Raw genomic sequence first — 18100 nt, 5'->3', positions numbered from 1 at the left:
TTTAAGAGTTTTATGCTTTCCTGTCTCCAGTTTGGATCTTTAATCCATTTTGAGTTTACTTTTGTGTGTGGTATAAGAAAGTGGTTCAGTTTCACTCTTTTGCATGTAGCTGTCCAGTTTTACCAACATTATTTATTGAAGAGACTGTCTTTTCTCCATTGTATATTCTTGCTTTTGTTATAGATTAATTCATCGTATAAGTGTGAGTTTATTTTAGGGCTCTTTATTCTGTTTAATTGATCTCTGTGTCTGTTTTTGTGCCAGTACTATCCTGTTTTGATTGCTATAGCTTTGTGTAGTGTATCTTGAATCCCTCCAGCTTTGTTCTTAAGAGTGCTTTTGCTGCTTGAAGTCCTTTGTAGTTCCCCATAAATGTTAGTATTATTTCTTCTAGTTCTGTGGAAACCCCAGTTGGTATTTGGTAGGGATTGCATTGCATCTGTTAGATTGCTTTAGGTAGTAGGGGTTTTTAGATTTTATTTATTTATTTGTCAGAAAGAGAGAGAGAGGGTACAAGCAGGGGGAGTGGGAGAGGGAGAAGCCGGCTTCATGCTGAGAAAGGAGCCTGATGTGGGACTCCATCCCAGGACCCTGGGATCATGACCTGAGCCGAAGGCAGATGCTTAATTGACTGAGCCACCCAGACATCCCTAGGTAGTAGGGGCATTTTAACAACATTAATTCTTCCACTTCATGAGCATGGAATATCTTTCCATTTGTTTGTGTTGTCTTCAATTTCATCAATGTTTTATAGTTGTACAGGTCTCTCACCTCCTTGGTCAAGTTTATTCCTAGGTATTTTATTCTTTTTGGTACAATTATAAATGGAATTGTTTTCTTAATTTTCTTTCTGCTACTTTGTTATTACTGTATAGAAACATAATTGATTTCTGTATATTAATTTTGTGTCTTGCAACTTCACTGAATTCATTTGTTACTCCTAGTAGTTTTTTGGTGGAATTTTTAGAGTTTTCTATATAAGGTATCATGCTATCTGCAAATATAGTGAAAGTTTCAGTTTTTCCTTACCAATTTGGATGACTTTTATTTCCTTCTCTTTTCTGATTTCCATGCCTAGGACTTCAGTACTATGTTGAATAAAAGTGGCAAGAGTGTACATTCTTGTCTTGCTCATGATTTTAGAAGAAAACTCTCAATTTTTCACCACCGTGTATGATGTTAGCTGTGGGTTTATCATATATGGCCTTTATTATGTTGAGGTATGACCTCTCTAAACCCACTTTGTTGAGTTTTTATCATGAATGGATGTTGAACTTTGTCAAATGTTTGTTCTTCATCTGTTGAGATGATCATATGATTTTTATCCTTTGTTTTGTTGATGTGTGGTGTATCATGTTTATTGATTTGTGGATTTTGAACCATCCTTGCATTCCCATAATAAATCACGCTTGATTGTGGTGAATTATCCTTTTAATGTATTGTTGAATGTGGTTTGCTAATATTTCATTGAGGATCTTTGCATCTATGTTCATCTGGGATATTATTGGCCTGTAGTTCTCTCTCTTTTTTTTTTTTTTGTAGTGCCCTTGTCTAATTTTCATATCAGGACAATGCTGGCCTTGTAGAATATATTTGAAAGCTTTCCTTCCTCTTCTGTTTTTTGGAATAGTCTGTGAAGAACAGATATTAACTCTTCTTTAAATGTTTGGTAGAATTTCTCAGTGAAGCTGTCTGGTCCTGGACTTTTGTTTGTTTTGAGTTTTTTGATTACCAGTTCAATTTCTGTACTAGTAATTGGTGTGTTGAGAGTTTCTATTACTTTCTGATTGAGTTTTGGGAGATTTTATGTTTCTAGGAATTTATTCATTTCTTCTGGTTTGTCCAATTTGTTGGTATATAATTTTTTGTGATAGACTCTTATAATCCTTTATATTTCTGTGGTGTCAGTTGTTACATCTCTTTTGTTTCTTATTTATTTTGTCCTCTCTCTTTTTTTCTTGATGAATCTGGGTATAGGTTTATCAGTATTATTTATCTTTACAAATAACCAGCTGCTGGTTTCATTGATATTTTCTGATGTTTTTTTTTTAATCTCTATTTCATTTATTTCTGCTCCAATATTTATTATTTTCTTACTTCTACTAACGTTGGGCTTTGTTCTTGTTTTCTGGCTTTTTTAGGTGTAAGGTTAGATTGTTTATTTGAGATTTTTCTTGTTTCTTGAGATAGGCCTTGTTTGTGAGTTTTTAACAGGTGATCAGTATAGTCAGATTCTTGTAAAAAGAGAGGTTTGAGAATTTGATACTGGAGGTAGAAATGTTAATTCAGGACTCTGCTGTAGGAAGTCTGGATAGGAGATGATGAGGAACAGAGTAAGAACTGCTAAAAGAGGAAGAGCAAACAGGATTTGGTGAATGACTGGTTAAGAGGGAGGAATATGGGCCACCTTTTGAGATCCTGATGTGGATGGTTGGATGTGGTCATCCAACCACATCCCTATCCATTCCATTCTGTGGAATATCCAAGAGAAGATGTCCTCTTACAGGTAGTTGGGAAAATGAATTCAAAGCCAAGAGAGGTTTGGACTGCTTATATAGATGAGGAAGTCATTAACGTGTGATCAGTTTACAACTCAATTGTATATTTTTTACTTTGGCCATCCTTCTTTTCCCTGACTTAATGATACAGGTTATTTATTACTTTGATATCTAAAGGGATCACATTCTTCATTTTCACCTCCTTGCATCAGTGTTGAATCAAGGTTTATGGATGCCAAACAACAATGCTCAAATATACTTTATAATTCCTTGTCCACCAAATGTACTGTCTACTTTTCATGTGCCAAGTTGTGTGTGGTAAGAGCTTTTCATTCATTATCCCCCTGACCACCCTGTGACCTGGTTGAACTCTCCATTTTGTGATTGAGGAACAATGGGAGAGGTTCAGTGATTGACCAAGGTCATGGACAATGGTAAGTATTAGGGCTGGATTTGAACTAGGTTGACTTGATTGTATGTACGGCCTTTGCTCTTCACCAATGTGGGTTGCCTCCAAGTGCCTATGGCTACTGATGGCTGTCCCTGAATATAATTATTCTTTTTTTCCTCTATAAATAAAAAAGATTTTTTGAAAAAAAATCTAGAATATGTATATGAAAACATTAATAGTGATTATCTCTGCATGGTGAAATATGAATGGTTTTTGTTTTCTTTTCCATACTTTTCCTAAATTTTATGGAATAAACATTTATTACTTTTTATAACTGGAAACATATGGCACTATTTTTATAACAGTGATTATTTTCTTCTATGCACAGTATTATAGGTGGGCATTTAATGTAATTTAACCATTGCTTCCCACCTCCCCACATCACATTTATGAGAATCTTTAAAAGCAGCATTATTGGTATTATTTTGCTTACACATGGTCTTAGCCAAAAGGACAAGAAGTGATGATTTTGCTTAAAGCTCACAAAGCGCCGACAAGAGGAATGCATGTTGTGGCATCGTGACCTCACTGAAGATGGTTTATCTTTTTTCCCTGATCTCCCTGCTTTATGCAGTTGAACTACGGAGGTGCTAAGTATGCATGGCAAAGGGAGTGGAAACCTTAGACATGAATAGAAAGCACTGGAGATTTGGGGAAATTATGGTGTTTGGGTTTTTTTTTAAAGATTTTATTTATTTATTTGGGGGTGGGGAGAGGCAGAGGGACAAGGAGAGAGAGAGTCTTAAGCAGGCTCCACACCTGGTTCTTGGGGCTCAATCTCACAACCCTGAGATCATGACCTGAGCCCAAACCAAGCGTAAGACACTCAACTGACTGAGCCACCCAGGTGCTCCGGGAAATTATGTTTTTAAGTAGAAGAGAAGAGAAATGAAAAGGTAAAGATAGGGAGTAGACTTTTAGCTGATGTTTCTCTTGTACACGAATATATGTCTTAGTTTAGTTCCCTTTTGCTGTTCAGACAGATGCTGACACTTGTCCATTTAGCTTCTTAGTTCTCTACTAATATGAAATACTTTGTTAGTTTGCATTTGGGGGTTATATAAAATTAGACCCTTAGGAAATGAAAACATTTCAGGGCTGGGGAAGCGGGCATTCAATGACTACCTTCAAAAGAAACGCAGCAGAAAAGAACCACAATTAAGGTAAATTAATTCTCGGGTTCTCCGTAGTTCTGAATCAGCCTGCTTTTAAGCTGCAGGCATCTAATCGAATAGGAAATAAAGATGCTTAATAAAGAATATTTGATTGCTACTACATAATTCACTCCCAAACTTGTAGTTGTATATACTTTTTGGCAGGAGAACAAGTGAGTGTAAAAACATTTTTGCTGGGCTCCGCCTGTCCACCTTTAACTTTGCTGAGCTTAGCTGTTTCTGCTTCTGCACATGGTAGCCTCTCCGTGCAGTGCTGCTGGGCACGGCCTCAGGACCTTGAACCATGCCTTGGACATGTGCCTGGGGTATTTGAAAGGCACTGACACCACCCTGACTTCACCCATCATTCTTCTGGGGGCCTGCAGAGTGATTTACCGGGATGCCAAAATTATATTCAGGACCCTGAGCTTCATAGATGTACTGACCAGAAAGAACATTCATCCCTAGGAATTGGTCCTAAAGTCCTTTATAGAAACAAGGGTGACATGTTCTGTACTCCCAGAATAAAATTTACCTACCCTAAAAAGTAAGATTTGGAGAACAAGTTTAAACATTATTTGAAATAATTGGAGCTAGAGTTAAAATCTTCAGTATTCCTTTGATAAAATCTGCTGAATGGGAAGCCAGGATATTTTGATTGAATGGCTGTGAGTGGACTCTTAGATGTTTGAGTTTTATTGGATTTTAGTGGTCATCTGTAGTAAACTTAATTTTAAAGGTAAGTATGTACTCCTTTTCGATTGTGTTGGCAAATAGAGCTATTAGGAGCCAGAATCTTATGCTGATTCGTCATCTAGCTTGACTCCTGTTAGAATATAATTAAAGCATCATCTCCCATCCAAAGAAATAGAATCTAAAGTAAAAAAATAATAATAATAAATCAGGTAGCCATGATGAGGATGCAACTGTTACTCAAAGAGCTGTTTTTACAATTTCTTTATTAACATTTTATTCAGTAGAACAGCACATAATGGGAGCCACATATTGTCATTCTAAATTTTCTAGTAGCTGCATTTAAAAAAAGTAAAAAGAGGGGCACGTGGGTGGCTCAGTCAGTTAAGCGTCTGCCTTCGGCTCAGGTCACGATCCGAGGGTCCTGGGATCGAGTCCCATATCAGGCTCCCTGCTCAGTGGGGAGTCTGCTTCTCCCTCTGCCACTCCCCCCTGCTTGTGCTCTCTCTCTCTCTGTCAAATAAAACCTTAAAAAAAAGTAAAAAGAAACAGGTGAAATTAATTATAATTACATATTTAACCTGCTATATCCAGAAGACTATCATTTTAACATATAATCAATATAAAATTATTAACGAGATATTTTACATTCTGTTTTTCTTCTTCCTGGCATTTGGTGTATCTTTAACACTTATAGCATCTCTCAAATCAGACTAGCCATATTTTAAGTGCTCAGTAGCCACCTGTGGCTAGGGGCTACCCATGCTGGACAGCACAGATTTAGAACCTATTCCTTTAGACTTTCAAATATTCTAGAAACAAATACATTCAAATAGAATATCAGTATTTTAGAAAGAGTTCTTAATATTCTTGGATAACTGGAAAAGGTGAAAATATGTTGAAAATTACTTAAATAGATCAGTGAATTAGCTATCTGATGGTATTCTGCACTCCTTAAGCTAGTGGAAAATACTGCTCACATATTAAAATTTTCAAGTTAAAAATGGGAAAAGATACAAATGTAGTGATCCGAAGGGGTATGTGCACCCCAATGTTTATAGCAGCAATGTCCACAATAGCCAAACTATGGAAAGAGCCAAGGTGTCCATCAACAGATGAATGGATAAAGAAGATGTGGTATATATATACAATGGAATATTATGCAGCCATTAACAAAACCATGGAATCTTGCCATTTGCAACACCGTGGATGGAACTAGAGGGTATTATGCTAAACGGAAATAAGCCAATCAGAGAAAGACAAGTATCATATGATCTCACTGATATGAGGAATTCTTAATCTCAGGAAACAAACTGAGGGTGGCTGCAGAAGGGAGAGGTGGGAGGGATGGGGTGGCTGGGTGATAGACATTGGGGAGGGTATGTGCTATGGTGAGTGCTGAGTAAGACTGATGAATCACAGACCTGTACCTCTGAAACAAATAATACATTATATGTTAAAAAAAAAAAAAAGAAGAAGATAGTAGGAAAGGAAAAATGAAGGGAGGGAAATCAGAGGGGGAGACGAACCATGAGAGACTATGGACTCTTTGAAACAAACTGAGGGTTTTAGAAGGGAAGGGGATGGTTAGCCTGGTGATGGGTACTAAGGAGGGCATGTATTGAATGGAGTACTGCGTGTTATATGCAAACAATGAATCATGGAACACTACATCAAAAACTAATGATGTGGGCACCTGGGTGGCTCAGTCGTTAAGCGTCTGCCTTCGGCTCAGGTCGTGATCCCGGGGTCCTGGGATCGAGTCCCACATCTGGCTCCCTGCTCGGCAGGAAGCCTGCTTCTCCCTCTCCCACTCCCCCTGCTTGTGTTCCTGCTCTCACTATCTCTCTCTCTGTCAAATAAATAAATAAATAAAAATCTTTAAAAAAAAAGCCAAACTAATGATGTAATGTATGGTGACTAACATAACATAATAAAATCTAAAAAAATATAAGAATAAAAATGGGAAACAGGACTTTCATTCTACTTGAAATAGGTACGTTTTCTATCATCAGGCCTGTGTGCCCACTGCGATTCTTGCAGAATTAAAGGAAGTTTCCACAGGAGTCATGGCTCTCTGGGTGCATTATTTTAGAGCCATGGCTATGAACTTGAGAACTGGTAGAGACAGGGAAAATCCCCCCAAAATGAGCATTGCTACAGGAACTCTTTGAATAAGAAGGAAAGATTGTCATTGGTTGTCTGAATGTTTGAGGCTAACAAAAAATAAAGAACAATTATAAATTGCTCATCTTAGGTAGGTTCAATATAGAATTATTCAGGACAAGAATCTTTTCTGTTAGATTCCTTCATTTCCTGAGACCTTACGTGTAAAAAATCTGTGTTTTAATTTCAAGTCAGGATGGGTTGTCTTTACTCGAAGACATACTTCATTTGAAGTTTTGGAAAAAGTAGAGTCAGTCTGCCTTCATATAGTTTGTGTCATCTAATCACGACTCCTACTTTACCTGAACTCACATTTTTGTAGTCGAACAAACTTCTCGCCTGAGAGCTGTAAAATACAGAAAGGATAGAAAAATCAATTTTCTTCATTGGTAAAATTTTCTTGAAAAGTTGCAAAGTAACATTTCAGTCAGTGAAATCAGAAACTTCTTTCAACTCCTTTATTAAAATGCCTTTAGGGCACCTGGGTGGCTCAGTCAGTTAAGTGTCTACCTTCAGTTCAGGTCATGATCCCAGGGTCCTGGGATTGAGTCCCACATTGGGCTCCCTGCTCAGCGGGGAGCCTGCTTCTCCCTCTGCCCCGCCCCCACTTGTGCTCTCTCTCGCTCCCTCTCTCAAAAATAAATTAAAAAATTTAAAAAATAAGATGTCTTTAAATACATGTTTTAAGAGGGGCAAAGTAAGGAGAAATGAATTCTAGAACATGCAGTTCTCTGCCAGAGTCTCATAATTAAGAGATTTTTTTTTTTTTAACATTATCAGTGGAGTCCCATTTCCCCCACTCCTGTCATACAAACCTTAGTGAGTCAGTCTGAATTTCTTGCCTGCTCTTTCTTGGATTAATTTCTAAGAGATCTTTTTTCCCCCCATTTTTATTTTTTTGGCACCCAGGAATTAAATAGCTTTAATTACTTGGATCTGTACAGACTTGCTGACCTCTTTAACCTCACTTTGCTGGAGAAGGCAGTGATCGATTTCTTAGTGAAACATCTCTCTGAGCTCCTGAAGAGTCGCCCAGAAGACGTTCTAACGCTTCCTTATTGTCTGCTCCAGGAGGTTCTGAAGAGCGACCGCCTGACCTCCCTGAGTGAAGAGCAGATCTGGCAGGTAAGGGCGCTCTGCATGGGTCTTCTTTTGGCAGGGAAAAGGCACAGAATGGTTAAAAGTTGAACAGTTGAGGAGCAATGATAACTATTTTGTCTGGTTTGGTTCTCCTCAAAGTCAGAAGTCGTGCTCCCTTGATGGGCAAGTGATTGGAGAACACCAGCCCTTGAGGGTCGGAGGCCTCAGCCTTTGCTCAGCTTAACTCGGGCTGTCACAGGTGTGGTTTCTCAGACCCTTGCTGGGGCTTCCCAAAACCCTAAGGGGGGGTGGTTACATCAGAAAGAGTCAAGAATTTCTTTCTCCCAATAGATAGTTTCTTAAACTGAACGTGAGAAAAATGGATTGTCAAGCGCCACATATGCATATTATTTAAGACCGATGGAATCAGAATAGATTCTGAAACATTTCTTTGTTGCAGCTGAGAGCAGCTGGGACCTTAAATGAAATGAAGCTCTTCTTGCACAGCAGTGGAAAAATCTCCCTCTTTAGTTAATTCTGCATTCATTGCCATTTTCCTAAGCCCTGCCTTTCGCCTGACGTAGCATTCTTTCCAAATATCCTTTGTCTAGGGGATGGAAGGATGTTTTGTGTTTTCAGGTTGATTATTCAGTTTAAATCCTTTTCTGCTCATCCCCACTGGCTTTACTTGAACAATCCACATGGTGTCTTTGGGGAACAGTCAGAGCCCATCTTATCACTTTCGTTTTACATCAACCACCTCACTGTCTGAATGCTGGCTAGCCATCTTGTTATACCTTCAAGATTTCACGATCATTTTATTTATATACAGAAACATGAAGTAGAAACAAATAAGACATATATTTTATTTATATCCATGTTCATGCTATTTATATACAGAATACAAGAGAAAATATGAAGTCTTCTGTTAGCTGATGGGACGGTAAATTCCTGGTATCTTAGCAAATGACATTTGGAGAGTACTTTAACTCTGGCCAGAACAGGCAGAGGGAGCTGTTAATTATCCAGCACCTGACTCTATTCACTGATAATTTTTCTGATGTCTTTCTCTCTTATTTCTTTCTTTATTTACATTAATCAGCAACTTCCTTCTTTACTGTTGCTCCACCACTGAGAATAATAAGAGCTATGGTGTAGTGAGGGCCTTCCAGGACCCAGACTCTTTGCAAACTTATTGACTTATTTTCACAATGGGCTTGAAGAATAGTTGTTATCACCCCATCGTCCAGATGAGCAAAATGGGGCTTCAGTGCCTTGCTCAGAGTTACAGAGCAGAGCCAGCCTACAAATCTAAGTCTGCAGACCCCTGTCCTCATCTGTCCAGTATTCCACACTGTCTTGACAAAGAAAATATAAGGAAAAAGAATAATCCATATTTTCTTTCTCCTTCTTAGGTATTTCTGATAATGTTTGTTCAGGCAGAGGTCAAAAGTTGGTGAGGACGAGTTTTGGTATGAATTTTAATTATCTGTGGTTCTCCCCTATAAACACAAATCATCAACATTTTCTGGTCAGTTCAAAGTGGGAGGTTGCCAAATTTTTCTTCATTTCCCAAAGGGAAAAAGAAAGACTTGGAATGAATTCTGCATTTAATTATTTCTAACTGAATTAAAATCTGAGCCAGTCATCCTTGTGGCTTCTATCTCTTTTTGTGGCATGGTTGAAGGGACTGCCAGAGAGGTAATGTGCAGATGTCTGAGTATCCAAAAAAAATTCCATACTGTCCACTTAAGAGTTATCATAATTGCATCTCCAAAGGTTACCAATATTATCATGTAGAATTTTAAAAACTGCTTCCTGCTGCAGGCAATATCTTTTTTGTACCTGGTCCTCAAGAAAGAATTAAAAGACTCACATAAATATGATCGATTTAGGCATTCAGCAGGCAATAAGAAACTGTTTTGCTTTATCTTAGTAAATACGTAATTCCCTCATACTCAACCCAATAGAGAAAAATTAAATCAGACCAGCTATATTGCCTCAAGTATAGTTAAGTTCATCATTTTTGCTGAGGTTATACTAGTAATGCAATATACCAGGGAAGAATCTAATATTCAGCCCTGGGTGAAGATTGGGTATGCCAGAGGATTAGTGTCAGGGTGCTTTATAGAAGTGAATCTTGATGGACAGGCTGGAGACAAATCTACAGAATCTCATTAAATTGCTGAATTGTTCATTATGGAACGTTCTCACTGTAATAAAGTGCTCATTGACTTTGACAAATCCCCATCCCATGTCTTAAAGAAGAACAGTGAGTCAAGGGATGTGGGGGAGGAGAAAGGAAATTGACACAAAGTAGGACAGGTAATAGAAAAGCAGATGGAGGGGTAGTGCTCTTTGATTAATATGTGCAACTAGTAACTTAAGGCGAGAGCCCAGTAAACACACACACACACACACATACATGCACACACACACGCACGTGGGTGCACATGTTTACACATGTGCTTCTTCCGCTGTCAACTGATAATGTAATCTGGGACATTCCCTTTCTTTTGGTAAAAGGTCTCATTTTCATTTTTCACCAGATTTCACGCAGTCTGTCTCTGAAGACGTCATAAGACCCTTCAAATAATCCTCACTGAACAAACTCTTTTTTACTTTCTCCTGCTGTCCCTTATCCGCTTCCTTTCCTGATAAAATGTGCTGCAGGCTGTAATAACCATTCTGTGGATCTGAAAACCTGTGAAATCCCCCAAGATTATGCCTTATATCTGCTCTTCCCCCTCATCTGACCTTTTTAAACTTTAAGTCTCTTCTCTCACCGAGGGCTTCTTCATCCCCTATAAATAATTTTTCCTCCCTTCCATGGTCTGAAACTACTCGGCCTGTTAGGTAACTTCTCTTTACATTCATAGGGTAATGTAGAGAATTGCACCGTATACACACTTTAGTGTATAAAGGCATAGAAGTCCCCTCAGAAAAATGCTTTTTAAAAAATTCAGTTCAATTCAGCTTAACAATTTGGTCTGATGTTTCAAGGCCAGTGATTTCTAGGTTCCAGATGAAAGACACCAAATTGGTTATGGGGCTCAAAGAAACAGGAGACTAAAAATGAGCAAATCAGCTGGAGAGGAAACGTGGGGCATGAGGTCACACGTGTTCGTGACCTGGCAAATCTCTACCAGTTTTGTTTGGCTTTCGGGTTTTAGCTCTAACGTAGGACTTTGTTTCAGTAGGGTCTTGTTAAATTTTTCCTGTTAGATTCAACATAGAGTTTCAGATTACTGAGCCGGGGTCCTGCTATAAAACTTGAGTGAAATAATGAACCATTCCATACCATTCCCACGTATTGGGTCTGTTTTCATTTTCATAGGAAGTCCTGGCCAATCCAGTTTTTTTCCGAGGAAAATGCATTATCTGCCTCTTCTACCCCAGATTCTTTCTTACCAGAATGAGGGCTCAGAGATTACTTTTCATGGGAGTGGAAAAAGCCTGAATGTGATGTAAATTCTTACATTTGCTAGCACATAGAGAAGATGTGGTTCTCCATCCATCACTATTTATCGAGCACCTATGAAATGCCCAAAACTGTGCTGGAGTGTAAGGCCGAGTATAGGTTTGTTAACTCGGTTTTCCTTTCCCATGCCTCGCCCCAAATAGGAGGGATCTTTATGATATTTTTTAAAAGATTTATTTATCTATTTTTAGAGAGAGAGAGAAAGTGGGGGGAATGGCAGAGGGAGAGGGAGAGAGAAAAACTCAAGCAGACTCCATGCTGAGTGCGGAGCCCAACACAGGGCTTTATCTCAGGACTCTGAGATCATGACCTAAGTCAATATCAAGAGTCAGATGCTTAACTGTCTGAGCCACCCAGCTGCCCCCGATTTTAAACCATTAGTTCAGCTCTCTGGATTTTATTTCATCTCTGAAGTAGCAGAAACAAGAAGGATATTTTAAAATGGATAAAGATAGTTTGTGGAAATAAAAGTGAATATTTCTTGAGCACCTATTACATGCTAGGTACAGTGTTAGAAGCTAGGTCCTGGGGTAAAAAGCTTTCCAGAAATATTCCATTATTGAGTTAGATTTAGTTTAGTTTCATCTCTGAATGTGAAGAACTTTGGTTTTTGTTCAATTATTAATTTATTTACTGATTGCTATTTTCAGTGAAGAGGACTTACTATAAGAACAGTACGTACATCAATGCTTTCTTTCTTTATTAACCTTGGGTTGAGGACCCCTCCTTTTGTATTCTGACCAGACAATTCAGTGGTCACATCACTGACATTAAATGGGATCAGACCTCAGCAAGGACAGTCTCCTTTACCCTGGTCATGTTCTACTTTAGTATGGCAAGAGGGCTGAGTCCCCTGGTTTGGGTTTGGGGGTAGTCATGTTTGCATTTGTCTTTGTGTGTCCCCGGAGGCAGAGGCTGTGCCTGTTATGTTTGCATTGAACACTGCCTTGTTCTCTTGCTCTCTATAAATAATAAATAAAAACAGTAATGTAGAGTTTTCATATTAAAATGTATTGAATATTAAAATGTATTGAATGGATAAGAATACATCCTACTATTCCTACACGGGGCTGGGTTCATTCTAGGAATTGGTTTACAAAATGAGTTTGGCCTTTCATTTTATTTTTTTTAATTTTTATTTATTTATTTATTTATTTATTTATTTATTTATTTATTTATTTATTTATTTATTTATTTATATTTTAAGTAGGAGCCCAGCATGGAGCCCAACACAGGGCTTGAACTCACGACCCTGAGATCTAGACCTGAGCTGGTATCAAGAGTTGGCTGCTTAAGCAACTGAGCCCCCCAGGTGCCCCTGAGTTTGGCCTTTTAAAACTGCATTTTTCCTTATATTTTGTTGGAAATTTGGTTCCGTAAGTCATACTGCTAATAACACATTTACTTTATATCTTTAGAGACATGAGTCACACATTGTTTAGAGTAGTCAACAACCTCAGATGCTGTGTTTTTGTTTTTTGACAAGCCCCTTCCAGGCTTTTATCTATACCACAAAACCACCCACTTACAGTTTGATTTAAAAGGAGTCCCAGAAAATGAGCCCAAACCAAAAGCAACTATTCCTTTATGGTTAGAAAGTAGAGGGCACTTGGGATATACGCAGCTGACATCTTTTATCTCTTACATTATAAATTGACCCAAATGTACTTCTGGCCAGGGGGAAGCAAGGACTTTGAACAGGACTCTATGTTAAACAGTACTGTCAGGCGCCTGGGTGGCTCAGATGGTTAAGCGTCTGCCTTCGGCTCAGGTCATGATCCCAGGGTCCTAGGATTGAGTCCCGCATTGGGCTCCCTGCTCCTTGGGAGCCTGCTTCTCCCTCTGCTTCTCTCTGTCTCTCATGAATAAATAAATAAAATCTTTAAAAAAAAACCTTTATAAACAGTACTGTCATAATACTTCATATTTGAGTATCATATCACAGTTTCGAGAATGCTTCTGCATTTATCATTGCTTTGTTGTCCTATGGTGCAAATGAAAAAACTGAGGTAACAAGGCTAGAGATCAAATTCATGTCTTCTCATTCTTGGGCCCTTCCTACTCTGGTCCATAGCTTCTAAATTCAAGCTCAGAAGTACTTGGGGGTAATGGACACAGAGGTGTATCAAATTAATCCTGTGACTTTTTTTTAAAGATTTTATTTATTTATTTGTCAGAGAGAGAGAGCACGAGCAGGGGAGCAGCCGGCGTAGGCAGAGGGAGGAGCGGACTCCCCGCTGAGCAGGGAGCCCGACATCGGCTCAGTCCCAGAACCCCGGATCATGACCTGAGCCGAAGGCAGACACTTCACCAACTGAGCCACCCAAGCGTCCCTCCTGTGACTTTAAAAGAAATTTGGAAGGGCTGGACCATTTGTGTTCTCTGTTGTGGTGCCCAGAGATTGAAAGGATAATGGCCAAGCCTGCCTCCATCCATGTCTGTGTCATGTTGTTAGTTCTGACCCTGTGCTCTACGGTATGCACTTCATTCATTCCTTCATTTATTTCAAATTGTTATTGAGTGTCTGCCCTACCCAATCATGTGCTATTGAGTCCTACTTTTGCCTGCTATGTGGCAGGTTCTGGGCAGTCAGAGTGGAAAGGACTGACATGGCCCTGCTTTCGTGGATCTTAGAGTCTGATGTGAAGCTTCCCACCTGCTACTCTTTCCCACCATGCTTGATTCTTTCCCAGTGGGGACTGACCTGTGCCAAATAATTTGCTAATTTGGGGCATGTTGACATGATCTGGGTATGTTGGAAAATGAAATGCTTTTGTTTGGGCATTTCAACACGACGTAGCGTCCCTTTCCCTTTCCCTCAGTGCTTTCTTTGTTGTTAACTCTTGTTCATTGTCTGTACCCGCTAAACAGCTTTGCAAACCTTTGTCAGTCCGTGTGGTGCAGTCGAAGCCTCAAAGAAATCAGACTGTGGATGGTCATTTAATCAGAAAATAATGTGAGGAGCATTATCATTTTTAACACTTGGACCTTGGTAACTAGAATTAGAATAAAATGCTATGGCCTGAAAATGCTCATCCCCAAACAAAATTATAATCTTTCATTATATTCCCAGCCTTCCTCAATTCAATTTCATATACGCATGTGGCATTACTATTTTTTTTTCAGAAAGGTACTTTCTGGGCATCTTTATGGTATCCCATTTTATTTTTTTACTTCCCATTCCTTAACCTAATTAAATGTGTACCATTTCTCGATTTTCTTCCTGAAACATCTGGCATTCCCTCCCCGCTACATACCATCTTTTCTATAAATGTAAGGGGGATATCTCCTCTTCCTTCTTATGGGTGTTAGGGAAGAGAATAAACTGTGGCTCCTTCGCATCCCAAATAGTGCTGTGCCCGGAGGGTGTTTTATCCTCTGAGGGCCCCCAGCTGGACACTGAGCAATGCTGCTATTTCATGGCCTGGTGCTCGAAGCTGCCAGAGTGGATATTTAGTCATTCATCCTGATGGACATGCCACTAATTCCTCAGTGAGGACGCATCCCAGGAGCTTGACTGGTGGCCTTGCCGTTGTTTGTCTGGGCTGTGTGCCTTTGCAAGATGCGTGACACATTCATTTCAGAGGGACTTTGCTTCAGCTAATCCTCAGCACTAGAGCTGTGTGTTGTCAAGTAGCTGTGAGGGGCAGTGATTATCAGAAATTACAGGAGACCTAACTTGTATTCATGTGCTGCTGTTCCCATGAGTTAATCGGGGTTTTTTTTTTCCTTTTTTTTTTTTTTAATGAGCACAACAGAACAACAAGGTGATTTATGAGATATGACATATTTATGTTCTCTGCTTCTAATTTTCACTGTGATTCATGTTGTTTCCAGACTGATACTTTGTTGTTGCTGCCATGGGAAGGGAAAAGATGGCTGGAGAATATTATCTATGCATTGGTGGCCTGCAGTAATATTTGCTGCTACCTGGGTTATCAGGGATTTAAAAATAAAACCCAACTAAAGCTGTATATGAGATAGAAACCCTGAGGCTAGGCACAGAAGTTCATCAATAATAATAACAGCAATAATAACAATTCTTTATAATCCTGGAGAGCTTTATATTTTAAAAGCATTTTTCCATACATAATTTCATTTGAGTCTCTCATCAGCCTGTTAAAGTTGATAAAGCAAATATTACCCAAATTTTAACAAGTCAGGAAACTGAAGCTCACAGAGGGCAAGTGATTGACTCACTTCACAGTATATATTCAACGTAGGTCGCACTGTATTCTCTTGAAATATACCAGATCTCTAAGAAAACGGAAACTCGAAGTACCTGACATGTCTTCTCATATGTCAAAGAGGTTCTATTAATCTATAATGAGTAATCCAGCAGTATACATTTCCTAATAAATGACCAATTTTCATTTTCACCTGTTGTGTGGCTTTGTGGGAAGTTGCAAACATGACTCCAATAAAAGCAGTACGAGAAATTGTAGCTGAGGGTCTTTCTTTATCAGAGCCTGGAAAATTGGGGCTCTAGGTGGTTTGATGAGGAGAAGTGACTGGAGAATTCTGGCTGAGGCAGGGAGCCACCTTGCATTCCTTCGAGGCACAGGTGATGAAGTATGAAGCAGGAAGAGAAGGCCCACAAGGGAGGATCACTTTAAAATCCCATCAAGGGCTTTAAATCGGTTTGAAAGAGAACCTGGAGCGCCATTATTTTTGCTGCAGCTGTATAGACTGTGTGGTGGGAAGTCTTCAGGCTGTTGGAAATTGGATGGAATGAATGGAAATGATTAATCATTATATTTTTATTTTATGAACCGCACGTTGAAAATTTAGAAATATAGGTAGCAGAGATTGACAATTGGGTGATGGCCTAAATATGGGGCTTAAGAGAAAAGGAGAAAAAAATTAATTTATTGGAATTGATAAATGTTTGTCTCTTTCCAGAAGAAAGGATTCTGTGGCCCATATCCTGCTTCCCAGACTATTTCTGTGGGAATCCTTATCAGGCCAATTGAGTGTCCAGTGGCCATGAAGACCATAGAGATTTCCTGTTCCTGGCATTCTAATGGACAGGATCTAAAATTAACCATGGAGTGGCTCAGAGGCTCCAAAATTATTTATATTCGAAAGAGATGTAGACGCCTTGACATTGTTGAATACTGACATCCTTATCCACTGCTTCTTCCGCTCCTGCCTCCAGAACTTTTGCCCCATGTATAAATAAAGAACACCTCAACTTGGCACATCTGGAGGAGAAAGGCGGCCATTCTAGAATAGATAACAATTGTCGGCAGCATTCATAAAGATAACTCTCAGACTTCTTTTGTGCCCATGATACAGAGTCATACGTTCTCTGGGTTGAGGTCCTACTCCCTAGTCTGACCACTTCTTTGTGATTTGCGGGGGTTATGTTGGAGGAATGCAAACAGACTTCGATGTTGTGGTAGACAAAACATAACCAGGAAGAAAAATCCTCTTAGAAAAACAAAACAAAACAATTCTTGATGAATTCTAGAGATAGATATAACAAATTCTGGACATTGCTTCCCTTTGTCTAGAGGGAGTATTACATGTCAGTGTCAGTAAGTGACACAGACATTACTTATGCTTCAAGAATAAAAGCCAAAAGGAGCCCTGCAAGCTAGAGATGGAATGCACACATCTTCTTTGTGTGTGTTCTTGTTGATGAAAAATGCCCACATGCTACCTCCTCTGACCACACAAGGAAATCAGGTAATTGAAGGAGTGATGGATGGTGCTGTGAACTTTAAACGTTTTAGAAGGACCTATCTTATTAACACTTTAAAACAAGTGAGTATAATATCATTAATTTTGATTAATTCATTTGCTCTTAATATAGCTTTTAATTTGTAATTCTATGTGAATTACAGTGTAATTTGGCATTAATTATACTAAATTGACTATAAGTCAGCCAATCACAATGGGAAATTACTCACAGCTGAAAGTAAAACTGAACCTCTCCATCCAGAAAGGACAGCACTTCGTTAAGAGGCAAATACAGTTTAAGCATCCCTGTCTGGCTGTGAGAATGACGTTGGACTTGTGGAGGACTGTGAGCGATTTCTTATTCTGCCCACTTCTGGGACTGTTCACTCTTTGGAGTGAAGCCCAATTAAATAATAAACAAAGGGGTTGATTTACCAGGTTTGCCAACTCCCCTGAAGAATCTTTTTCCCTTCCTCATTTCATGATTTCAAGATTTAGGCCATGTAGAGAGACTGTGTGGTACGTGAGAATGATCAGCTCCACACTTCTTGGGTTTGGGGGTTAGAACGGGCACTTACTCAGGTTGGCTCGCGTTTCATCTTCATGCTCTGTGAACCAGCTAGGAAATACTGTTTCAAATCCCCCGTGAGTTCAGTATCCCGAAGTCACTCCTCTTTGGTCAAAACACAGACTGCCTTCTGAGCAGAAGAAGTCAGGCCTTAAAAAGCCAATACCATCGGGCACCTGGGTGGCTCAGTCAGTTAAGCGCCTTGCCTTTGGATCAGGTCATGATCCTGGAGTCCCGGGATCAAGCTCCAGATCAGGCTCCCTGCTCGGCGGGGAGTCTGCTTCTCCCTTTGCCCCTCACCCTGCTTGTGTTCTCTCTCTCTCT

The 18100-nt window shown here is 39.3% G+C and overlaps 1 protein-coding gene across 8 annotated transcripts in view; it reads left to right on the top strand.

Moving 5' to 3' along the window:
- The window catches only part of KLHL32 (kelch like family member 32), a 210781-nt gene that overhangs the window by 106277 nt on the left and 86404 nt on the right, over positions 1-18100 (top strand). For 6 of the 8 annotated variants that reach the window (XM_021693407.1, XM_021693401.1, XM_021693405.1 and 3 more), the window contains one exon: positions 7872-8087. The exons of the other annotated variants lie outside the window; for them this stretch is intronic. In XM_021693407.1, coding sequence (XP_021549082.1) covers positions 7872-8087 — 216 coding nt within the window. The remainder of the gene's footprint in view (positions 1-7871; positions 8088-18100) is intronic. 8 annotated transcript variants of the gene reach the window in all.

The sequence above is a fragment of the Neomonachus schauinslandi genome, chromosome 8 (assembly GCF_002201575.2).
Source record: "Neomonachus schauinslandi chromosome 8, ASM220157v2, whole genome shotgun sequence".
In the NCBI taxonomy this organism is placed as follows: Eukaryota; Metazoa; Chordata; class Mammalia; order Carnivora; family Phocidae; genus Neomonachus; species Neomonachus schauinslandi.
Note: the sequence above shows the minus strand (reverse complement) of the source record. Positions and strands in the feature narration are given on the sequence as shown.